General features: G+C 45.0%; 1 protein-coding gene across 3 annotated transcripts in view; it reads left to right on the forward strand.

Moving 5' to 3' along the window:
- LOC128305385 (uncharacterized) overlaps nt 1-25132 on the forward strand; it is a 77057-nt gene extending 51925 nt beyond the window's left edge. Inside the window, exons 2-9 of one of the 3 annotated variants that reach the window (XM_053042792.1) lie at nt 11119-11530; nt 11603-11887; nt 11972-12447; nt 14373-14557; nt 22165-22360; nt 24391-24603; nt 24670-24900; nt 24984-25132. In XM_053042792.1, the coding sequence (XP_052898752.1) occupies nt 11119-11530; nt 11603-11887; nt 11972-12447; nt 14373-14557; nt 22165-22360; nt 24391-24603; nt 24670-24900; nt 24984-25132 (2147 nt within the window). Of the gene's footprint in view, nt 1-11118; nt 11531-11602; nt 11888-11971; nt 12448-14372; nt 14558-17235; nt 17432-17589; nt 17803-17875; nt 18107-18188; nt 18332-22164; nt 22361-24390; nt 24604-24669; nt 24901-24983 lie in introns of those variants that run through there. The other 2 variants (XM_053042793.1, XM_053042794.1) reach the window with 2 other exon arrangements.
- The last annotated feature ends 1259 nt before the right edge of the window (nt 25133-26391 follow it).

Consider the following 26391-nt stretch of genomic DNA (forward strand, 5'->3'; position numbering starts at 1 on the left):
AATGGAAAATCTTCCATTTTACTGCTTACTTTTGTATATATAGTACCTTATATTAGTATTCGAAAGTAGAAGTACTTGCAAATCGGAAATAGATCGCTCTCGCTAATGTACAGAGATCAAACATTTGAACACTTCCATTTCACTGCCTTTTAATTTATGTTTGACCCACCAATCATTCCGCGTCGCTTACTTTCATCAAATCAGCAAAACAAATCATCCCCATTTTTTATCGACTTCTTTTCTTTCTAATAACTTTTCGTCCTCCCAAAAGTCCTCCCACCTATTTAAGGCAGCAAAATAATTGATTTTCCCACCGCTGGTAATGGGTTCGGAAAGGCTTCCGCAAAAAAAGCCGAAGCCCCACGCGTACCCAAACGCAAACCGCTCGAAAGCACATAAACACTGTCAATCAATCCGGCTCGAAACAAATGCGATGCAATTAGTCAGCGACGCCTCTCATCCGGACAGATGAGTGATTGAAAATTTCCGCATCATTCCACCCTCTCAGGCAGACCCATCCGATGGCGTCTTGGTCCTGGTTTCCACTCGGCTGCCCTGGACGGAAGGGTTAAACTTTATAACAAATCATCACCGGCACTCGGCAGACAACAGCTCGACACAAGTTCCGAGGAACGATTCCATACGTCACCAGTGAGACGTCCCCATACTATTGCCGTCACTCAACTCGGTTTGTGGGGCTGTTGGATGTTGCCAGTGTTGCAGCTGATGATGATTCGCCTCGTTCCATCGAGCGAAAGGGAAACCACTTATCGTGTCCCCATCATACCACTATTACTCATCTTAAGTACTGTCGTCTTCTTGCGCACCGTCCACCACCGCGTCCGGCAGTTGTAATTTATCAATTATACTTCGATTTACGGTCTTGCGAATGTCATCCGCTGCCGGTGCTAGGAAATAGTGTAGTGCAGCGTACATAATGCATATCAATCGTACGCGGCCGCAAGATTAGTCGAGTCACAGCCGGTACAATTCAATTAACAGGTTGGTTTGACTGGTGGCAGCGCCTAACCGGCAGGCGATCAGAACCGTTCGAATGGAGTGGCACGCCGCAAATGTGTAATGAATGCGCTGATGCGCGTGTTTATGCAGCCTAACTGATTGTGCATTAATTGTGGCTCGTACTACCTACCTAGGTACTACCTGTTTCATAGCTGAGCTTCACAGTGATCGGTGGAAGAATTTAATTTTTTCTTCAAAATGTCAAACACTTACTCAGAGTTCACAGGAGATCGCTTTACGTCAACGGTACATCCAATACGTGCAAGACGCCGCAAACGTTGAAGGTCCTCCCGGAAATAGACGAACCATTCGCTCATTTCCCCTACATTATCCACCCATAATTGAAGCGTTAATTGTGCGCTTTTCCTAAATTTTTACAGCCATCATTATGGAGCAAGTACAAGCAACAACTGCTGCTCCTTTTTCTTAACAACATTTGCAAATGACACTGGCATGCAATCTCATTTGCGGTAATTAGTGACTCCCTTTGCGAACGCATTGGCGCTTGCGAAGCATTATTCTCTTGCCCGTCAGGTGGCCTCATTTTGGGCGTACGAGTGGCGAGAAGAATTGAGTCAACACCTTTGTCTTTAAACTATCCCCAAACGTACGGGAGGTGCTCGCCGGTAATTTGCGCGAATCCACGTACCTACATACACGCAAACACATAGGTGGCGTGTAGTAATTGTGTGCATTTTGCATTTACTTCGGCAACAAAATGCATGCTCAGTCAAATGTTTGACCGACGGAAATCATAATAAGAAGCAAAAACAAAAACCAAACATGTTCACCGTGTTTACAGTTGGCGGTTGGTAACAGGCGTAGTTAATAATGGACCAAAGACACACTTTGCAAAACGCATGACGAAACATACCGTGCGCCAGGGTTATGTTTTGACTGTGTAAGAGTATTAATTCTCTGTTTTGGAAATGAATTTGCAGCAATAATTTGATGTTTTTTCCAACTTAATTCAGCATAAACCAAAAACGTTTATAAATTAAATTATTCGTCAAAAAATCAAGCAGTATAACTTCCTATGCCATAACTGTTATAAATGTTTACGACATTTTAGTGTCCATATTAAATAACTGCTTCCCGTAATAAAAATTAAACCTTCAAAATCTCATAACTCAACACCTAATTCCACCCAATAGGAACGCAATTAAGATGCGTTGATGGTTAAATTAATTTCAAATACTCGCGGAAAACATGGCTCTCAGTAATTTATAATCACATTACTGGAAATCATCACTCTTTGCAGCACAAGTTTCATCAATGGAATTCTAATGTTGCTCTTATTTTTTGCTCTATCTTTGCAGGTGAGAAACAAACACGATACGGCGCTTCCGGTACCGTTCATAAACGACCAAAAGGTGCCGCCAAAGCAATACGCATAAATTATCCTTCCCGCGGCGGAGGATAGACGATAAATCATCATTAACCATCGTGTAATGTAATTTAAAGATTGCATAAACACGTCCACTTGGTCGGAAAATGTGTCTTCCACATCGCGATGATATGTGTGAGAACCGATTCGATTTCGTTAGAGTGATTAACCAGCGCACTGATGGCAGTAAAATTTTATATTTATGAATTCTATCGTGCTACCCTGTACGTGCAGAAAGGTGTTGCAAAATTATTCTGTACACGTCTGTGGCATTTGCTTTATTATGCTTGCTGTTTGAAAATTCTACAATACGACTGTGATGTTGAAGTCAGTTTTATTTGGTTAATGAATAAGTCCTTGAAGTGTTATTAAATGCCGAGGATTAGGAAACATACCAAAGGTGTGCTGGAATAATCATTACTTCAAGTGTTACATATCCGTAATGTTAAAAATGCCTTGGTGAATCATCATCACTTAATCTTTCCTGAAGAAATGGTTCATCACCATGATCTCTAAGCTTCTGCCTTATTAAAGTGAGCTTTATGATGATCAACAGTAGCACAGAACATCCGACTAGATTACCTCATTTTACAAATATTATCTGGCATTAAGCCCATGCGCTTCGCTCGCCGTAATTAAACAATCTAATCAAATATTGTTTTACCAACATTTGAGACCAATCCAATCGCATTGGCAGCAAATTTGCGATAAACTTTAATTACCACTTTAAACGACACTAAAACTAACAGCATCAAACGTGCCCCCAACATTTGCATCAATTGCTGGCACACTCTAGCTCTCAGTGTGCCTGCGCTCGGTTGATGGGAGCCAGCGAAAGGAGCAAGAAAAAAAAGCCAACCTCCGATTTCAAAATTCCACGCTAAGTAGGTAATTATGCACACTCGTTAAACTGGCGCAACACATTCACACACTATTGCTCCAGTTTTGTAGTGATGTATTTTTCGCTCGCTACATTTCGCCGCACATAAAACCATTTACTACACCTAGCATCAGCCCCGTGAGCGCACATTAGCATTATGTGCGGTGAAAAAGCTGCACTGGCGACGCAACAGTCGCGGGAATAGTTGTTTGAGAAGCAAGAAAAAACACATTCACATAGCACCAGCATACAGGCACTCTGGAAGCAACGCTTCCACTGTATTGCTGGCCGTGCGCCTCATCCTAGCGTAGTTGTTTTATCGAGAGCACGGGCGAGGAAAAACGTAAACAATTTTAGTTTCCATTCGCGAAAAACATTGATTTACTGTGATAATGTTTGCATTTCCATTTGAAACCATCTGAACTGCCTAATGACAGTACTCCACGCGTACTAATTGGCACAAACTGAACACCTCTGGCGGGAAAGCTCGGAACCTTCCCCCCGCGACAGGGGATCGAAATGTCAAAATCAAAACGACACGATTAGTGCCTCCCCAAACGGTGGAATGTTTCAATACCATCTAAAGCACACTGTTTACCTTGTTCGGGATTAGCAGTTTTTTGGTGTATCGGTAAAACCTTGGAATGTGTGCTTTTATTTTTAATTTTTTGCTAAGCCAATTCACCCCCCTAGCATGCGCTATTGTGCACTCCGGGGTGGGGACCACTATGGGACGCGCATTTAATTACATCAATCATCGTCATCGAGTCCCCTGCCGGGTTCTGGTGACAGAAAGTTCAGTAGACAACAAAAAGTTACCAGCTCCGACTGACAGTGGGGCGCAATTAAATAAAAAGCACTGCAACACCGGCCGAACACCACCCTGGAGGGCCACCAGAAAATGGCACAGATGAATGTGTGTTTAATGAAGATTAGGTCGCGCTGGTGGGAGTTGTTATCTCATGGGGTGTTTGGTTTGGTTTTGATTGTTTGGCAAACATTGATTTAGTTGTTTGGGATCAATTACCAGAGGAATAAAAACAAATGAATGTCATCATTTTTCGCCTAGGAGAATAATATTACTCTTATAAAGTTTTTAATTGTCTATTTAAACCATTCGCTTCCAACTATTAGACAGAAAAATTAAATAGAAAACTTCTTTTGTGATATTTCCATGCTACATCGTTTTTAAAGTAGGCTACTAATTTGTAAAATATCAACCATAGTTGGGATATTCCCCTAATATATTAATAATTATCCTAAATCTTTAGCGTTTCCAACAGCAGATTAATGCATGATGTATACATCATCAAGCCATTATAAATGTTATGCAGCTGTAAACGCATCCAACAATAATAAATTACAATTGCCTTCAATCATCGGACCAAAACCGTCAGTTTCGAATTACAAGAATTGTGTACCAACACACGCATGCTGTTAAATTCTTCACTCTAAATTTGATTGTCCGATTTCAACACCACCATCAAATGGAAAATGATCACACACCATCAACATCATCACCGTTTGCAATCGCATCCACCGTGCCGTGGTCCCACCTCACCCAATAATCACATAAAATAAATTTAATTTTCCAACAGAGGATTTTCCAATTTCCCGAACAACGCGCAGTGTCCGCGAACGATGTATGTGCCAATCTTTCACGTTGCCAGCCTCAATGCCATTGGTTGGCGGTGGGACCGAGTGACAGGCCGATATGTGTTCGCGTGTGGAAATTCGGTGAAAATCGCTGCACACCAACGCTTGATCCTTTGTGAAGGACTCGTTCCATTGCGGATGCATTTTGCATGGTACAGACACCTGAAATTCACACATCGCTCATCTCCCGTGTGCAGTGTGTGTTTCGCAATAGTTTTGTTGGGGCAGAGGGTCAAACACGGTCTCATAACGGTCCGGCCACGTGTGGGTCCTAGTTTTTTTTCTCAATCTCGCTCGCGTATTTTTTTGTTGTTGACGGTGCTGAATGTGTTTTTTTCTTTATTCATTTTATTTGCGATGATGATGGTTGGGTTATGATTGAAAGGTGCTATTTCTGCGAATCGGTCAATTCGATGCGAGCTGGTCCATTTTCCGAACAACCGAACGGCAATGTATCGCTCAATTTTAGCTCGGATGAGACGAATCACAAAAAATACAACACACCAGCGCATTCAACCACGGTTTTTTTGGCAAATCTTCACTCGCTTAAGCAGAAGCCACTGGCCACAGCGATTCACGGTTATTCAACACCCAGGCATACACGCCTTCACATCGGCCAAACATCAAATGTAGATCGAAATTTAATTACGGTTCAATCGAAATTTCATTAATTATTACAAGTACACGCGCAGGAGGCAGAAGGGGGGGCTGTGTGAAATATCGACCTGACCACATCGACCGGCCGAGCTCAAAATCTCATTAATTAAGAAAGCACTCAACCTGATCGCTGCATGGTCTAGCAAAAGGCACATTTCATCGGTAACGTCGTGTTTGAGCGTTCCGAACCTGGAACAGAAAATGTTTTTTATTGTATCCCTTGTTAAACCGTGTACTGCTACGTATAATCCCCATTTCACCCTGCCGTACAATGTGTGCAAATTGTTGTGATCGGTGCTTTAAATCACTTCCCGGTTTTTTTTTTTGCACAATTTACATAACACATAATGGTCGACCGCAGCGTCTTGAGTGGTATCTATACATACCGCTCCACATTTGCGGAGACGACAAATACACGGCATTCTTCACCAGCCTCCCTGGATCGTGGATAATGGAGCGATCCCGTCTACTCAATCACTCCCAATTAAGTGTCGGACAACGAAGCGACCACTTGTACCCGGGCGACCCCATGACCCTGGGAACCGGGAAATGCGTTACTCTCGCTCTCGATCGCGATCCAGCTCTAATTAGACGACACCTCCACCGCCGAAGACATGGAGTTTTCCGGTTGCAGTCTCCGAGCCGCACAGAATGATCGAGTGCACTTCGGACGCCTTTGAATGTGTGGCGCCTTCGGTACATTTCGAACCCCTCAATCAAAACCCGAACATGGCATGGCAGGGAATTGATTTACGTTTGACAGGCCAAAGGCTTCTACTTCCTGCATTGCGCCCTTGCCGATAGCAAATGCCCCATTGAAGGGAAGGGAGAAAAAAAAACTGCCACACTAAACCTTCATGCTCGTGTAAATGAATACGCGGCGGGCCTTTTTTTTATTTCGTTTTGCCTGTGCAGGCGGTACCACAATCGTCAAGTCTGTCATAAAGCAGGGCGCTGGGTGATTGTACCCTCCTCGCTACGGACAAACACATATTTCATTTTCAGCTCACTTTAGTACACTAGCAGTGTATGGTTTTATTTTTTTTTAATCCTCTCTCCCTCCACCGTACATTATTCACCGTGCGCATAATTTAAAGTGCTAACGCCTGCGCCTCACCTCGGGCATGCCCGTTCACAAAGGGCTTGCACTGCAATTTGTGTCCGAACCGCCGAGGAAAGCTTACGGAATTCAATTTATGACCTCAAATTGGATCATTTCCAATTTCCGAACGTATCAATTACGAGGCTTCTTATTTCACGTTTTGATTCCGACGATCGTCGGAACCAGACAAAGAAAAACTGTTTGAACAAATAAATACTACCGAACGAAAGTGCAGCAGTTGCATCGAACAGAACACATCCGGATGTGTGCCGGAGGGCAAAGAAAATAAAAGTAGCAGACACATCACTCCTACCAAAACATCATTCGGGCAGTGTGAGGGGGGAAAATAAATAAAAAACCAAAATGCCGCGCATAATCAGCTGACCCAGGAGAGTTCAATGCGCAACGCTGCTACCTGCCACCGACGATGGCGACGCGCAATGCACTCGGCCGTTGCATTCAATGGCAGTCGGCTGTGGTACACCCGGTGCCAATTAAATCAATTTCCTGTAATTACCGTCCGATTACTTCACCTCATCGATCGAAACACTCGGTCAGGAATGTGATATTTCTGTGATGCCGCACTGCACCGTGTTGCCATTTTCCGCATCCACCCCACCCATGCAGCTGTGGTATGTTGTTACCGAACGGAGCTTCCATGTGCTATCCGTGTGTGTGCTGAAATTGTGCTAACCGGATCGGTTTTGTTCGCATCGGTAAGCATTTGGTGACGATCGCCAAACATGCCATTGCGTTACAGTGTGCACGCATCGGTGCATCCTGCTGCTGGTGCCGATGACTGTCGAGTGGATCGATTTCACTTAAAAGACTCCACCACCCAACCGGTGAGGTGTTTAATTTCTAGCCCGTGGTTTAACTGTTATGTCCATTTAACTGGCCAAACATGAAACTCTAACTGTACCCAGTTGTGTTAGTGTTTTCAATTATGCATGAGCTAAATTGAACAAAAAGGGCATCGAAAACAAACAGGGGACGAATACTTTACAAAAAACCATTTAAGAACTTTTATTTAGTGTATTATACAATTTTGTGGTAAATAAATTGGATGAAACTAGCTCAAAATATTTATACGATGTCCATATGGATGATATTTTTTATATGCATGAACTTTAAATATTTAATTGCTCATGAGCTTCAAATCTTCGCGGGATTAGATAATCTACAATCAAACATAAATTATTATGAATAACTCCATTTGCAATTTCTCAATTCAAATTAAAAAAACTGCCATAAAACAGCTTCAACAATTCTGCAAACATTTCCAAACTAACCCAATCAGTTGAACCATCGTTAAACACCAAACCCCCCCCCCCCCCCCACCACCATCTCCTTGCCATCCCCATCTCATATCAACGCGTTGGCCATTTGGCAAGTTGGCACATTTGCGACCGTCACGCACGCAGCATTTAACGAGGCAACCGGTTCCCTAACGTTGCATTTATGCTAAACAAACTTCCTTCCGTGTGCTGCGAGGAAAATGTCGTAAATCAGCAATTCCTGCAAGAATAAGGAGGCAACAAAAATTATACCACCTAACGACCGACCGGTTCGCCGGTCGGTTTAGCCGATTTGGGACAAACTTTAGCCGTCCGCAGAAAATATTGCAAACGCAGGAGCTTTTACGTTTTCACCATCATCATAAGTTGGAAACTTTCGGTAACTACCGGTACCACCAAAAACCCAAAAATAACTGTTCCCTTTTCCCCCAGATGCAAAAAGTTTTAAGCCTGTCAATCTATCTTCCTTCCAGGATTGTAGCTCAAAAATCAATCCCAGCTAAACTTTGCCTATTTGGCGATGCGCATTGTCCTGTCCTGTGTCTCCCCCTGAAGCGAAGGACAAGTTTATAGAGTTGCTTCCGGTTTGCCGATGAAATATCTGTCCCCGACAAGTTGCATCGGTTGCCAGTCCCGGAAACTAGCTGCAATTGCTGCAGGTGAAATATTGATCCTGGTGGTCTAACTGTACGTGCTAACTGTACGTCTAACTGTTTGGTTTGACGATGGAATCGGGCTAGCTGGTAGATACGATGAGTAAACATCATCTTCACCCGGTTGCTGTACCAGTTGAAGTTGAAGAACATCTAGTGTGAGAAGAGAAGGCGTACATGAGGCGCCATGAATGCAATTGGATGAAGTGCTCCTAACGATTGGCCCCATCGGTGACTTATGTGCGTCGGAAATTCTGCCTCCAGAAGTGTTTTCCTCCACCCACTTTCTGGGGCGACCGCAAAACGGATCGTTAACATAAATTATATCGTCCAGCTGTGAAAACGATCTCGAAAACTCGAACCAAAAATTGATATCCCTGAATGCTCCGGGATGCACTGTGGAAAGGTGTCACTGCCGCTTGACAACGCCAACAAGTAGGGACACAGGGCAACCGAGAGCCGCACGGCAAAGGTCGTCACATATTGTGCAATTTATCTGTGCGCACCGTAAAGGCCCCCCAACACCGAACGACAACGTTGCGTGTTGACGGCGGGTTTTTTGATGAAACATTCGCTCAGGTTCGTGCGCTGTTGCCCTTTTTCCGGTCGCAGAATGTCTGAAATTTCATCAATTCCACCGAGACTGAGCAATCTAACGTTCTAGCCAGGTACGGGGCTACCGTGGCTGGGTGCGCGTTTGAAGCGGAGAAGCTATTTCAATGGCAAACATTGACATTTTCCATCGAGCGTACCGTACGAGCAGCTCCTCGATTTCCTCAATCCAGCCGGGAGATATTTTCGACTGTGTATCGTGTTCCCCTTTTCGTGCTGATCCGTACCGATATGCGCGGTACGCCAACACCTAAGCCATTTTGTAAGCCCTCCTTCCGCTGCAGCTCGACCAAACGGCCAAAAACCTTCGGTGGGTTACGGCGCACAAAGTATAATTTATCGTCCATACCCGTGCGTTCCGAATAGAAGGCATCACCGCTAACCCACCTACAAAAAAACCCGGGAGAGGAATATGTATCAGTAATCGAATCGAAATACGTACGGAACTTTTACGGTTACTGCCATTTTCGTTCTACGTTGTGTATATTTTTTTTTGGGCTCCAAAACCATCACCAAACCTACGTCGTACCGGGTGGGAAAATTCGCTCAAACGGTTGACCATTTATTGGATGAAAAATGAATCCATCCAAACACCAAATCCGTACCGATCGTTACTGCTGACCTTTCGATCTGGCAGTTCCGTTGCCTTTTGCAGGATGTTGTGGTGGTGTGTGTGTGTTTGTGTGCCCTTTGTCGGTCCCTCAACACCAATGTTCTACACAGGAACGAATTACTATAATAGGAGTTCCAGTTTTACGTACGGTCCGTCATGATTGTCCGTGACTGTTATTACAATGCCTTAAATATGGAACCGAAGTTGGACAAAGCGGCGGTATTAGGAAGGATAATTTGATTTAACTGAAAAGCGTGTAAAATGTTTGGAACGCTTAAAAATCGCGTAATGGTTATGTTTACTACCCTGCAAACGATGCATAATATCCAGATATAATATTTTATGGGAGTTTTCGGGCAAAAGTGCCTCTAAGTGAGGTACCTTTAAAAATATCAATTAAACTAACGTAGACAACATGGCAACTCCTCGATGCAATAACACTTTAAGATTATTGCTCAATCGCATCACCAGGAAGTTGCGTACCTCACATCACGCACTGAGATCTGCAACACGTTGAAGCAACACCTAACGCTGACTGGGATTTCGCAATGTCAAGGCCTTATGGCACCTTCACCAGGTGCACAACCGGCTCGAGATGAATGGCGCTCGGGCGAAGCAAATGGCACTCCCAAACAAAATGTCAATTTCAATCGAAGCTTCCAACATCTTCCCGCCGCTGCAAAAGCACACGACAACCAAACAAAACAAACAAGCAAAATAAGCGACACAAAAAACCGACCGTCACATAAGCAAGGGAGTGATGCTACCATTTCTGCAGCGTTGCATTGCAAATGGAACCCGTGCGACGACTGTTGCATTCCCAGCGTGCGGTTGTTGTTATGCAGATAGTCAATGTGCTTGGATTTGTTTCCATTCAGGTTGGGAATCCACTGCCATAGCCATCCGAACAAACGAGACTGGTACGACCAGCGCATGTTATGCATGCGGATTGCAGCTTGCCGAGTGTGTGTGCTTTTAGGATGCTAAGACACGTGGGAACTACCACCCCGGGTGAACATGTGGGATGCACTTATGCATGCGGGCATACATATTGATCAATAATTTCCCATGCACGACTCGGCACGACTGATGGTGTGAAAGGCAAATATGTGGCTTTTGTCGTGAATAAATGGGTCTTTCGGAGCCACTTGAGCGTTGGTGCACAACGGGCAGGTTGTGACATCACGGAAGCGTCTTGAACGAGTGCAACTAACCTAAATATTCTTGTACAATTTTGCAGATGAATCCTTCGGACATGATCAGACACCGGCTTCCTCGTGGTGGAATTCACATCTGACCGAGCCACCGAGCAAGAACTTTTACCAGGCAACACACGGACTGCTGCAGACGCACCCATCCGTCCCGAGCCTGAAGCCGGTCGCCGGACCGTCCGCGTTGCCCTTGAGCTCCGGAACCCGCAAGGCACCGACCGTCTCGTCGGCCGCCCTGAACAGTGGCTTTCCGTCCATTGCCAACCCGAACCCACGGTCGCCGTTTCGCCATCTGGACTTTAGCACCAGTGCGACGGCCGAACTACGGCGCAATCCCAGTCTCTCGGCCCCGGACGAGTGTGCGCGCGCCTGTCGCGAGGGAGAACCACCAAGGATTTGCTACTACCATTTCACCGTTGAGTACTACACCGTACTTGGAGCGTAAGTAATCGGACATCGCCAGAACTTGCACTTGGACATCTGGACATAATCCGTTTTTCCCCGTTTTTACAGAGCCTGCCAGGTTTGCACACCGAACGCTACCAACACCGTCTGGAGCCACTGTCAGTGCGTTCTGGCCGACGGTGTCGAGCGTGGTATTCTCACCGTGAACCGTATGATCCCCGGACCGTCCATCCAGGTGTGCGAGAACGATCGCGTTGTGATCGACGTCGAGAACCACATGGAGGGTATGGAGTTGACGATTCACTGGCACGGTATCTGGCAGCGTGGCACACAGTACTACGACGGTGTACCATTCGTCACACAGTGTCCAATTCAGCAGGGCAACACCTTCCGGTAAGTGCATATCTTCCGGACATCGTCCAAAGAGGCAACATCAACATGTTTTTGCAACTCTCTCTCTCTCTCCTCTTAAAACAGTTACCAATGGACAGGAAATGCGGGCACCCACTTCTGGCATGCACATACCGGTCTGCAGAAGCTGGACGGTCTGTACGGCAGCATCGTCGTACGTCAGCCACCGTCGCGCGATCCCAACTCGCACCTGTACGATTTCGATCTGACCACGCACATTATGCTGGTGAGCGATTGGCTGCACGAGGACGCCGCTGAGCGTTATCCGGGCCGTCTCGCTGTCAACACCGGTCAGGATCCGGAGTCGCTGCTGATCAACGGTAAGGGTCAGTTCCGCGATCCGAACACCGGCTTCATGACCAACACACCGCTGGAGATCTTCACCATCACGCCCGGCCGTCGGTATCGCTTCCGCATGATCAACGCCTTTGCCTCCGTCTGTCCGGCCCAGGTTACCATCGAGGGACACGCGCTCACGGTCATCGCTACCGACGGCGAACCGGTACATCCGGTGCAGGTTAACACCATTATTTCGTTCTCAGGTAAGCACATCGTTGTTAAATGGACGGCTTTTATGTTGCATTGCGATTACTGATGTACAAAAAATAGATTAAATTGACATTTGTAGTACCTCAACTTGTTTACAGATGGCGCTAATCGTGATAGTGTAGGAAATAGTATGCCATTCGGCTTTGTGGCTATAACGTGAAATTTTGTCTTAAAGCTTGACAGATTGTCATGTTATTGCATACGGTGATAATCAATTTAATCAAATAACTTGTGTCTAAAAACAATATCCGCTCATATTTCCTCCATCAACGGGATTGTTTTCCTTGGCTAATTGAGTTTCGCTCCCTCCACGTGTGCATGCCACCCATTGACTATTCACAATGGCTGACGGCTTCAATGGCGTCAGTTTGTTTGTAATCAATTACCAGTGCCGCACCCTACCGAATTTCCCTTACCCATCACTTCCGCCCCACTGAAACCCCGGGTTTCCATCTCTCGCCTAGCAAAGGGCAGTGGGTCATGGGGCGTTTCATTAGGCGCTTCCGTGTTGAGCGATCGTATAACGTTTGGCACTTTTCTTTTTACTGTGATTCCGTTGCGCGCGAGTGCGTGATTTTGGCACTCGAATCCACACTTGAACGCTACTCGCAGATGGAAGGGTCTTGAGAATTCATTGGAAATAAAAACGCACCTCAGCAACCGGTGCTCACTGTCAAGGTGAGTGGAACTCTTGATACGACCTTTTACGCGGACCCCGGACCCGTACCAAATTACTGCCTAGGTGGTGGTGGGTGCGGATTGGGATTGGTCATACTGCTTGTTATTCTGGCTTTTTTTTCCTAGTTTTATGGTTTGCTACAGTCACGATTTTTTTTGTTTGCCACAAATTGCCCGAACGTAGAAATCAATTCGTGGCGAATAAATGGAACCCTTCGTCTGGTGTGTCTTGCATACGAATCAAGACAACATTGGAATCAATTTTTGCATTCATTCATTCAACGGCGGTAAGAAAACGCTTGTGTACGCAATGCGCTCACCACCCACCCTATAATCCGATGCAATTTGTTGCAGTAGAAACGCAAACTAATGCGAAACAACCAAAACACACACATAGTAGTGGGGAAAAAAGGGAAACTTCCAAAGCTCCGTCTTCGGTCTTTTCACTCGGTAACGGGTGGTTTTGCGGACACAGACACTGTACTGGAAAAACTAAACCACTCGGTGCAAGGTCTCATTGGCATGCATAGCGAAGCGTTCGGAACCGGACCAAGGATGCCAAAGCGTACGACGCGGAGTGTCTTCTTACGCTCCGGGGGGGGTACCTCTGACCGTGTCCGGTTCGTTTGATGTACACCGAGCAAGTCCTATCCGATTGCACAAACTAGAGGGTGAAATTATTTCTATTACGGGTGCAACAAACCATGTTCCCCTCCTCCATTGTGTCTCTTTGTCCCATCCAGTGCCCTCCCTCGTAGTCGAATGATTTGTAAGAGTGGCTGGAAAGTTTTTGATCTCGGATTGTTTTACCAAGCAAAAGCAGCAATCACAAAACAAGTCCTTATCCTGTCTTTGGCCTTTTATTGGATTATAGCTTGGAAAGTACTCCGGCAACGGTGCAGTAATAAAATAGCACCAGCACACTAATGCGACGCAATTTAATAAAAAGCCAATAAATAGTTTCCACCTGTTGGGTGGATATTGTTACTTCGAAGTTGCTACAGCTTCAAATGGGGTTAGCTTTTATGTGCTGCCTTCCATTGAAGTTGAGTCGTGGCGTACACAATGCGTGGGGATTTTTTTTTCAAGGGGATATTAACTCTCCATTGGCCATAATGGAAGTGCATCTTTTACCTACATTATCTGCAGTCATAGCGTCAATTTATATCGGATCTCTAATATACTGCCCACGATAAACCAGTCCAGTTCATTACTAACTCTGCAACGGGTCACTTCACAGGAGAGCGGTACGATTTCGTCATCACCGCTGACCAACCGGTCGGTGCGTACTGGATCCAGCTCCGAGGACTCGGCGAGTGCGGCATCAAGCGTGCACAGCAATTGGCCATCCTTCGGTATGCCCGCGGACCGTACCAACCAGCCTCACCGCCACCAACGTACGATGTCGGTCTTCCGCAGGGCGTTGTAAGTAGCCATCAATCACCATTAAAAAAAACCATCTCCCATCGCATCTCCCGTAAGGGACACATCACACCAATCTCTTCTCTACGTGAAGGTCGCGAAGATCTATTCCTCCATCATCTATTTCACTCTCCAAAGTGCGCGCGTGTGTGTGCGTGTTTTATTGTACTCTTTCACCCATTTTATTGCTTCCAAAACACTGCAAAAGCTCTACAGCAAAAAAAAAGCTCCTTCGTACCGTACAAGGAAGGAAATTGCTCGCAGGGCAACAAAAAGAAAGGGCTTGACCTTTTATGTTTCTGTAAATATTTCACTGTTTGTACAATGTGCCTGTGCCTGGAGTTTGCTTACCCGGGCCAATTTTCCTCTTCCTTGGTATCTTCTTTTCCCGAACACACACACACGTGCGCGCGCTCGCTTGTCTTCACCACTTCTGTTTGATATTCGCAGCCACCGTTTCTACCTCCATTTTCTGGTGACATTTGTGTGTTATTTGTAAATGTTTTATCACACGACCGCTTTATTTCCCTTTTTTCCCCCCCCCATGTTTATTGTCTCTTCTTGTTCTCTTTACTGTGTTTTTCTTTTCTTCACATCGCATTTTGTTGCTTTTTTCACATTCTGTCTGGGATCTCTGTTATTCCCAACAAGCTTCCCTTTTAAAAGCTATCTTTCCGCAGGGGGATTATTCAGCAGTGATCGATTCGATGCTCTGCCAAAGTGGTTGTAAATAATCCTTTACCACTTACAATGTCCCTTTGGGGGTTGATGCGTCCCCAGTGCGTGTGTGTGTGTGTGTGAGTCTGTGTTCTTCAAAGCCTGTGTGTTTGAAGAGCTTCGTCTGCGTTTGTGTATACAATATTCACCCTCCTCTACTGTGTAGATATGTTTTCTTTACAATACCTCAAGAGCACCTCAATTTGTACAAACGAATCACCATTTATTATGTTTTTCTATCACATATTTCATAACTTTGTGTACTATATTGTAACATATTGTGATATAAGTAGGACCGTAAGCTAAGCAAATATCAATCCTTTTCTTGTACAAAGATTTCTTCTTTTTTCCGTTTGTGGAGAATGATGTAAAAAAATATGTCTACAGCAGATGAAATCTCGCCCATTATTCAGGGAACGATCACGAACGAACGAGAAAACCAGAGAGTAAAACTTCTTAGCAAAGCGCCCTAGGATATACCCTTTCTCAGTCCGAACGCCTTATCCGCTTTGGACGTAATGCACATTACGATCGGGAAGGGTTTTACTGGAAAACATTTGGCTTGCTTTAGCGAATGGATTTAATTCCCGGTATGCCTACGGTACCCGAAAGGTGGCGAGGCAAATGCTGCATTTCCCACGTAAGGTAGCTGAACACTTTAGCGCGAACACACACGCTGAAGGTGGGTAAGTGATTGTGAATTAATTATTACCGTCTGCTCTGCCCGACCACGGAGGCCCGAATTTCATCAAAAGCTCCCAGCAGAATCTTGCGATTAATGTACCTTATCCTACGTCCGGCTATCTTCGGTATCTTGTAGATCAGTGGTTACTCCTATTGCCATTGGAGTGGTTAGTGCCCTGGACAAGAAAAATGCCCTCCAAGCAGGCATCCTAGTTCTCATCCTTCTAGCAGAAAGTCAAACAGATTAACCCTGTTCGTAGCAATTTTGCGTACCGGTTCATCCTCGGTGGTTTTGCGCTATTTCGAGGCACCGACTGCTGATCTAATGGATAGTAGGGATCTTAGTCGAACCCTAGTCGGTGAACCAGCTGACAGCTAATTAATCGGAGCTGTTGTTCGAGGCGTCCGCGAACGATGCCCTATTTAGACGAACTTCCTTGCGGGTGGCCATTATTTCATCCATGTGTGAAACAAAGCCCCAGCCGATAAATGGACGTACATCCGTTTATTAAAGCCGATAAACCCACACACGAGTGGAATGAGGGCAAACACTAGTTGTTGAGTGTGTCCTTTACGTCTTTGCGAGGTGGCAGGACCAAAACGGAAACATCCTTTAATCCAACACCCGAAGTATCCGTGCCGGAAGCGATACGAGCGTGAAAATTACCGACCATATCTGTAATACGCTTTGTGTTTGTGTTTGTTTGTGTTAGATTACACAACTTTACAATGTGAGCGTGAAAAATGTCTACCCAGGGTTCCCTTCATCCGGGCAAATAGAATTTCAAAATGAAGTTCTCCTTGTCATAATTAAATAGAGATTCTATTGTTTTAAGCAGGATGGAAAACAACCCTGCATGGGTTCAACTGCCTTTCAACCTCCATTCTAATGGAAGGACCCTTTCAATGGAGTCATCAGGGTGACTCTTTGGATCTCGAAAGTCGTCATGTTCGGGAGCTGTATCAGACATCCAGCAATCTTCATTGTCGCCCAGTTGTCACCTCGTGTTATTCTCGTTGCTTGATGTCCCCATATCGTCGTCGCATGCTTCCCAAAACATAGACCTTCGTCACTCATGAAAAAAATCAACCACTTCAATCCTCCCCCGATCCGTATCTTAATCGATTGGCTTTTCTCTTCCTCATCTATACGAAAACAAAAAAAAAACTCAAATTCAACCACATTCTCAAAACAAAAAAACAAAAAACAACCCAACTCCAATGTACCGAACACATAAAACAAAACGCACCCGTAACCGTGCGCTGTCAACGTCGGGCAGGTCATGAATCCACTCGACGCTCAGTGCAACGTCCAGCGGGACGATGCCATCTGTGTGAGCCAGCTGAAGAACGCCAAGGAAATTGACCGTGCGCTGCTGCAGGAAAAACCGGACGTCAAGATCTTCCTGCCGTTCCGCTTCTATCTCTACCGCCCGGAGGAACTCTTCCAGCCGAACACGTACAACCGATTCTTGGGTGAGTTGATTTTTATGAAGGTTTTGCCTTGGAATGTCCCGAAGGCAAAAAACAAACCCCGTGTTTCAGATTCTAGAGATTCCAGCGTGGAAATTGTTTCCTTCTTCCCTTTTCTGCTCTAATCCTGTGATTTGTGGTTGTGTGTTTGACAATTTCAGTCGCTCCTACTGGAGATCATGTTATTTCGCTGATCGATGAGATTTCGTATCTGTCGGCACCGGCCCCACTGCTGTCACAGTTCGACGACATCAATCCGGAGCAGTTCTGTAACGGTGATAACCGACCGGCCGATTGTGGTGCTAACTGCATGTGCACGCACAAGGTCGACATTCCGCTGAATGCCATCGTGGAGGTCGTTCTTGTCGACGAAGGTAGGTTGAGGCGGGCGGAAGTGTTGAGGAAGTCCTTATTTATTTTCTTACAATCTCTCTCCCCCTCGCACAGTCCAACAACCGAATCTGAGCCATCCGTTCCATCTGCACGGTTACGCGTACAACGTGATCGGTATCGGCCGCTCACCGGACTCGAACGTCAAGAAGATCAACCTGAAGCACGCGCTCGATCTCGATCGGCGCGGTCTGCTCCACAGGCAGTACAATCTGCCACCGCTCAAGGACACCATTGCCGTCCCGAACAATGGTTACGTCGTGTTGCGATTCCGTGCCGACAATCCAGGTAATGGGGCAGAATCCCACCGACTGCGGACATTCTCTAACGCTACGATTTTCCTTCTTTTCCTCGCAACACTTCCCAACAGGATTCTGGCTGTTCCACTGTCACTTCCTGTTCCACATCGTGATAGGAATGAACCTGATCCTGCAGGTCGGCACGCTCGCCGACCTACCACCGGTGCCACCGAACTTCCCTACGTGCGGTGATCATTTACCACCGATTAACTGAGGCGTGGAGGCGCCGTGAAAAATTCGCCCCACACGCTCCACGTGCACCCGGGCAAACGAATCAAACCATTCCACAGGGACAAACAAAAGAACCCCCCGTTATGAACAGAAGTTTTAATTCGCTAATTTCGAGAATCGTGCGCGAATGGGAGTTGCATATCGCATACGATCGCTACATTTACTGCCTGCCCTTATTATGTTTTATTATCATACCCTTTGTGTGTGTGTTTTTTTTTTCGTGTGTACTTGCTTCCAGGTTCTACATCTCGAACCGAACCAGCTCGAGTTGGTTAACTGAGCGAAAACAGGGGAAAGAAAGGATAACTTCTTTATCTTTTCCCAAAAGTTTTCCTTCCCATAACGCACCTTAGAATTGGGAAAATGGTCTGGAATTCCCAAATTATTCCCAACACACACACATACACACACAAGCATGAGAATACTCCACTGCTCCCGAGACGGATGCGAAACCTGCTTTCCGGTTTTCGGGGGCAGTTTTATCTTTTAATTATTATCCCTCCCTTGTTTAACGTACTTCGATGTAATCCTTGCGACCGGCGTGGCTATTGCGGCGCGCGCCTCTTCACTCTTCACGTACGAGTTTTATTTTTCATGTTGTAATTTATAGCGCAAAGCTTTCCAGTGTTTAAGTAAATTAATTGTAGATAGAACTAGGGTGAGATGGGACGATGGAAGGAACGGTTGAAACAGGCTACTCCCTTCAACTTCCCTCCAGTGTTTTGGACCCTCTCTGTGCGGGAATGGGACGAATGGGTTGTCCACAAGTACGAGCACGAACGAATACGGCAGTATATAGGGATATTGAAACGGTGTTTTTTTTTTATAATGTTTTGAATTGATTGCATTTCGGAATGTTGATCGATTTCATACACAAACACACACAAACACTCGGAATCGATCAAAATACACAGAGACATGACAACAGGGCGAAGGTTCAAAGCAGGAAGAGAAACATCACCAACCGGAGGGTTCACGTTTGTTGCCATATTTGTTTGTTAAAGTCAATTTCTTGTTCATTCGCTTCTCTTTTTCCCTTTTTTGTGTACTGATTCTATATCTGTTTCTACTTTTGAACTATTACTTTTACTTTTCTATCTTTCTTTTGTTTTCATTACACCCAACATGTTTTATTCAGTTTTAGTTAGTTCGGTTTTATGTTTTTCTTTTCTTTTATCAATCACTTTAGCAAATGAAGCAAACAAGAGCTTGCATTGGTAGGGTTTTGTTTGTGTTCTTACTTTGTTCTCTTCCTCGTCAAACATCGATCATACCTCCAACACATGTATCACACACACACAACATCAATCCATATGATAGCAAATAGGAACAGGAATGATAACATACTCCTTCTCATCATTCGCCTGAAATAGGATTCGATGGATAGTTTGTAAATATTTGATAAAAAATACTCAGCGGTTCTGGGGATTGCGCGATATAGTGGCGATTCTGCCTTAGCCAAACCACAACAACATCAACTCCCCACATCAGAAATCGACACCATGTTCGCCATCTATAAAAACTATCGCAACTACCCTTCCCTACATCACTTCCCTTTGGGAACTCACATTCTGCAACATTTCACACAACATCCCAGGTGGGAACGTTTAACATTACATTGTAAATACTCATAGCTCAGCTGCCGGCAGACGCTATCCAGACCGCATCACCAACCGTCACCCCTCTACTGCCTCTCATATATCTGTGTAATATAGATGAACATTTCGTGAGTGTGTTACCTTTTCTTTTTCTTACCGGTAGTCTCGGTATCGTTTGTGCTACTTCCGGGCTTCGCTATCTGAACGCACTATATAGAAGAAAATATTATTCAAATCGATACACCAACTACAGCAAAATAAACCAACCAAGATATTGAGATTTACAGCACCAACAGGCACACGAAAACCCGCTTTTCGTTCTATACACACCAACAGACAGCCTGCATATTCCTGCATAACGTAACTGGAATTGTATGAATAAAGCTATACTATTAAATGAAAAGTTCAAACACAATCCCGCCAAACGATTGTGCAAAACGTAACGCGCGTAAACCAGCTAAGCATAGATCTGCCAACTATTAAAGAAAGTTTTTTTTTGTAAAAAAAAATATTATCCGTTGTACATATTTCTTTGTTCTCTTGTTTTCTAGTGTTTAAGTTGTGTATATTTAGATTTTCTTTCCAGTTTTTGCTTTTCCTATTTCTATCGCTTGGGTTTTCCCTTCTTTCGCTCAGTGTTTTGCAGTTTTTGTCACACTAATTGTACAGTTTTTCTCGTCACGCTCCCTGAACAGCAGTGCAGCGACTGAAAAAGCTTACATCTCGCTCAGCACAGTAAAAATATCCTATTTTCCCGTCTCTTCAGAACCTTTTTCTTCCTTCCTTTATCGCCCTTTATGAAGCCATAATAGCAAAAAAAGAAACAAAAGCAAACCAGCAACACTCGGTTTAACTTTTGCTTCAAACTTTCCGGTACACCTGTGGGTGTACACACCATCAGCTCACTCAGTAGTGCAAACCGTAGTTTAAACAAAACAACAACAAAAAAACAACTCCCCTGATAGGAAAAATTCACGGCTGGCATTCGTTGTGTTGGCAAAAGTTTTTGACACCACGTTCACCACTGTAACGGCACAGCGGGTAAGTATTGTGGGGTAAAACATTGGCCATGAATGATAGAGCAAAACAGGAGCCGGAAAAAATCAATAATTAACGCTAATGTAAAACTGCTACCGAAATGGTGGAAATTAATTAAATATACACGATATGCTAAAATCGGAATATGAAAAGAGAGAAAATAACGTAAGCTAATTATCCTTACGTTAGAAGCGGATAGAACAGACCAGTGAGTAGTAGAAGCATCAAGAGGTACTTTTCGCTTTAGGGGGAGTAACACCTCAGGTGCTTCCAAAAATAAATGCGCCAAGATAAAGATAAAGCGCAAGTAATAAAGAGTTAAACTTAATGTACTTTTGTTCTCCCGTAGGTATTCCTCATTTGTCCCACAACAAGTAAAGTGTTAGTAGCAGCAATGCAATAATTAAGAAGTTCACCTTTTTGGCAACGACAGCTTTTTGTTATAGCATCCTTTTGCGTGTTTCACGATATTTAGCGACACGGATACAAATTAAAACTGAAAGCAAAACAACTCTACACTGATCCTTGATCCAGTGGGTAGGGAAAAAAGCATTGTTTTCGTTTCCATCTGTTGACGAAGTGGGTTTTCGTCATGGTAAAAGTTTTATTGGAGACATGTCGCTGGAAATTGAGCTCACTTCGGGAAATTTCGGAGTTTGCAAAACAGCAAAAGTTATTTTGGTTCTTTTCTGTGTGTCTTTTTTTTGCATTATGTTAAAGCAGAGAGCACTGATTTTGTTCTTTAAAAAAAGGTGAGCTTTAGGTACGCCTTTTAATGCTGAAAGCTTTCCCAAGTTCTCCATCCTAAATGTACATTGTTTTCTGTATATACGCGTTGTATCATTTTTGTAGCATCGTTTTCGTTAGTACACGTTACAAGCCATCCTCTCTCTCTCTCTCCCTTAATGGCTTGATTCTATCACACTCACTTTGCCTATCATCGCTCAAACAACCCGCCCAAACACTTGTACAGATACACCAAAAACACCCTCTTCAGCCAGCCATCTTTACGCACCGCCAGCATCAAACAGCCTTCGTTCAATTCCTGCTTCCATTGCCCGCTGAGCTCGGCCACCTCCAACAACCGTGGCTCGGAATGGCATCCAACCATTACTCGTGCCGAGTGCTTCGGTGTGTGTGTGCGTGTGCCATAACAATTGATTTAATTTTCAATTCACAGGTCCTGAACCCGCTCGATGCCGTCTGCAACGTACCCCGGCCGGATGCGGTCTGCGTGAGCAATCTGCGAAATGCGAAGAAAGCCGACAAGGCGGTACTTTCCGAACGGCCCGACGTTAAGATTTTCCTCCCATTCCGGTTCTACTTCTATCGCGTCGAGGAGCTGTTCACACCGAACACGTACAACAAATTCTTGGGTAAGTAGCCATGGCCGCCGGGTGTGGGGTCTTCGTTATCTGCCGCAAACTGAAGCCCAATTTACAGAGGAAGCGTAATTTGACAGCATTTTGATAAGGGTGACTCCTATCGAAGACGGAATCATGATGAGCTTCCTTGCATATCCATGGAAAGAATGTGTCATGGTACTCCCATCAATGGCGGCAGTTAGTTTTTATCCTGATCAGAACGAATGAGGAAATGAACCGTGCAGCATATGACAACCCTGGAAAGCACATTTATGTCAGGTGGTCTCCAGATGGCAGGTCACGCGATAAACCAAAATTCTCATTTTCAAATTGTGAACCAACTGCAGCGGCTGTATGAGCTATTTTCGCTTCCAAATGAATGAGTAATGGTCATATGGCACAAACACACAGCCACACAGGGCCATAGTATCCTTTCTGCAGTGCAAACAGACTGATAAGATAATAATAACAGCAGTGCAAAAATTGCTTTACGTACCCCGTACCCGGACGGACGTGCTAAAAATACCTTCCTGCACTCAATGTGCCCGGCATTACGATGTGTGGACGATTGCGCCATGCAAAGGTAACTGCATTTACTGTTGCCACCGCACGAGATATTGCAATTTTCCCCAAACTGCATTCCGCGTCGGCCCTGGTCCTGGATAGGTCAGGAAGGATGCACTTCCCGGGTCCCGCCACAGTTTGGTTGTGTGACGACACAAAAGTACAAACCCATGTAGCCAGACAAACACGAATGCCTTTCAGCTGCTGGCCGACTCAAAGAAAAGTCCGGGAGCAAAAATAGACATCAACTAGCATCCTGCGGCCGCTTTACCGTTCCCGGTGCACTTCTGCAGTTGGCTGCCCGGCGAAAGGTTGAAACAATTGTTGGCCGTAGAGGAAGTGAAAGAATTGAGCGAAGGGAGATAGTAAACGAAAAGCAAACTTGCTCGCTCGTTGCACTTTGTACCAGCCCGGCTGACAGGTGCCGCTACGAACGTCGACTCGGCTGTTGTACCTTTCCGTCCTTGTATCACTCGCAAGCGGGCCGCGAGCCCTCTGAGAGTTAAACCGATGGTACGGGAAATGAAATAAAATACCGCACACTCCTGCATGGGTTTTCCTTTTGTTGCTCCTGTCCGATACCGACGATGGAAATAAGAATGCACATCCGATTCAACCGTGTGCATCTTGGTGCCCTTCACTGGTTCGTTTGTGATCACAACCAACAAACACAGCGGGAACATTCCCGCACATGGAGTATACTAGCTTGTTGCTCTAACGGGTGTTGGATACGATGTGAAGAAAATGGTGAATAGTGTCCTATTTTCAACCATACGTTTATGAGCGCACGTCAGGGAGTTTAGGGAGGCTGCTCTCGGCTCCTATTTCCCTCGTAGGGTGTCCACATGTTCACTGGTCGGTAAGAGAATGAAAAATCAAAGATAAAACTTTATTTAATGAACGAAGTTTATCTGATGCTGACGAGCAGGATAATTTACTTTTAATTTCTTCGATATGGCGAGAAAACTTTGAGGTCGTACAAATGTTGAAAGGTTTTATTATTAGACATAACTTTTGATAAAGTAATAAAACAGAACTTAGTAATGTTAGTAAGTTCTTCGATAAATTTCACACTCGTTAAACAGATGGTCCGTTTATCTGTTCTACTAGAAAGTGACAGTTCTACACATGAACATCTGACAGATCACCTTCAAACTCAATTATGGCAAATAGTAAACATGTCAATTGTAGTAAACTAATAGCAATAATGAAAAGCACAAATTTATTGCAGATTTATTTTGCAATTAGACTTGAAATGTTGGATTAAAATCGGTCAAATGTATCCGGTCAAGCCTGTCTTAAATTGCTATGATGACTTTTGCAATTAAAGACTTGTTCAATGTGGGACAGTCTTGTGGAAATACTTTACTTCATTTCCCAACTATGTCATTAAGACAGGAATATTTTTTTCCACTCGAACTAATGATCCTAATGATCTAACGTATCCCCTATTCTCTCTATTTCTCTACAAACTTTAGTTGCCCCCGGTGGAGATCATTTAATTTCGCTCATCGATGAAATCTCGTACGTATCACCACCGTCCCCGATGCTGTCGCAGATCAATGATATTCCGCCCGAGCAGTTCTGTAACGGTGATAACCGCCCACCAGACTGTGGTCCGAACTGCATGTGCACGCACAAGGTCGACATTCCGCTCAACGCCATCGTGGAGGTAGTGCTCGTAGATGAAGGTAAGATCTCTCTGGCATCTCTCAGTTTCTGAAGAACGCGTCTAACAGTCTCACTCGATCTGACAGTGCAACAAGAAAACTTGAGTCATCCGTTCCATCTGCACGGTCATGCTTTCCACGTGATCGGTATGGGCCGTTCGCCGGACAGTACGGTGAAGAAGATTAATCTACGCCACACGCTCGATCTGGATCGACGAGGTCTGCTGAATCGACAGTTCAATCTGCCACCGCTGAAGGACACGATCGCCGTCCCGAACAATGGTTACGTCGTGCTACGATTCCGGGCAGATAATCCCGGTAAGTGAAGCACTCCTACTCTCAGCTTAACTTGGCAAAGTGTACTAAAGATGGTCCCTTTTTTCTTTCTCAACTTCCAACAGGATACTGGCTGTTCCATTGTCACTTCCAGTTCCACATAGTGATCGGTATGAATCTGGTGGTGCACATCGGTACCCATGCCGATCTACCACCAGTGCCGCCGAACTTCCCACGATGTGGCAACCACATACCTCCTATAAAGTTTAACTAGTAGCCAATAGATAGTACACTCCAATTCCTGTGAAGACTCGTGTCCCATAATGTGAAGGTTCCAGCCTTTTTCCCCCTTAACGTCCAACCCGCCAACACACGCTCCTCCTCCTTCTCCTACCGCTATGCCCCTTTTTGCAAATCCTACCGGAACCGGCGGACTGAAAACCTTTTGCAAGTCATCTGTACACCCAAGCCGACCGTCCTTCCCACGCAAACCCCGTCATCGTACCGATTAAGGAATGTTCATTAGATAAGGACAACGAAACGAACCCGTTCGCAGCGTCTGTGCTGCGTCCGTGCTCAGAGATCGGATCAGTGTTCCAGCCTGGTGGCCACGGTGGTAGAGCCATTTCTTGCCACAGTGCGATTAATTAGGATAAATGTACTCTATTGTTAGTATCCCTGCCGAATGATCTAGTGTAGTCGCTTCTCCGTCAAAAGCATTGCAAAGCGTCGAAAACAAACAAAATATCGTGCGCGCGTAGCGAACTAGCACCGGTCCGGATGTGTGCTTGATGCAATCATCCCCACCGCCATCTTGTCTGTCTCTCTACCGCAATCGGAATCGGATTCGAAACACGAGTCTCCGTTCGCTAGGTAACTGTTCTTTATCTCTCGATCTAGCTATAAACACCGTAAACGAATCAGTTTTTGTGATTTTCTACATTTATCGTCTGCAAGCGGTGAGCAAACACTCTTCACACCTTTACCATGATTCACCACCAAAGAATTTGTGCGCGGAAAAAGAGAAACTTGTTTTCCCCCTCCGCACACAATAACTGCCTTAAAGGTGCTAAATTCATGTGCTCAATTTAAGCTGGATAAAATATTACACCCGGAGCTATATTTCAATTTGGTTTAGGCAAACGGCTACGGGTAATGGCAGCTCGTAACGAATCTCTTCCCATCCGCGCCCAACCAGCATTTCGTTGGTATTTGAAGGCAAAATCTTGGCGGGGCGGGAGGATCAGATTTTTGTGACTCGACTTTCACTAGATGCTTTTCCACGGGACTTGTACGGTATCGTATGGCTCCTCTCTATAATCCCCAACGAGCCCGCTAACCGTACCTTCGGGCATACCAATAACTGGTTGTATAGGAAATGCTTTCGACATTGTTTCGCCTTTAATCGCGCGCAGTAGATAAATTGTGCGCGTTTGTGTATTGGAGAAGCTTCCTTTGCGTGTAGTTTCTTTTCGTTCGGTTTGTTTTTTTGTTTCGTTTTGTTTTGTATTGCATTACCTCGTAAAACCAGAT

The sequence above is a fragment of the Anopheles moucheti genome, chromosome 3 (genome assembly GCF_943734755.1).
Source record: "Anopheles moucheti chromosome 3, idAnoMoucSN_F20_07, whole genome shotgun sequence".
Taxonomy (NCBI): Eukaryota; Metazoa; Arthropoda; class Insecta; order Diptera; family Culicidae; genus Anopheles; species Anopheles moucheti.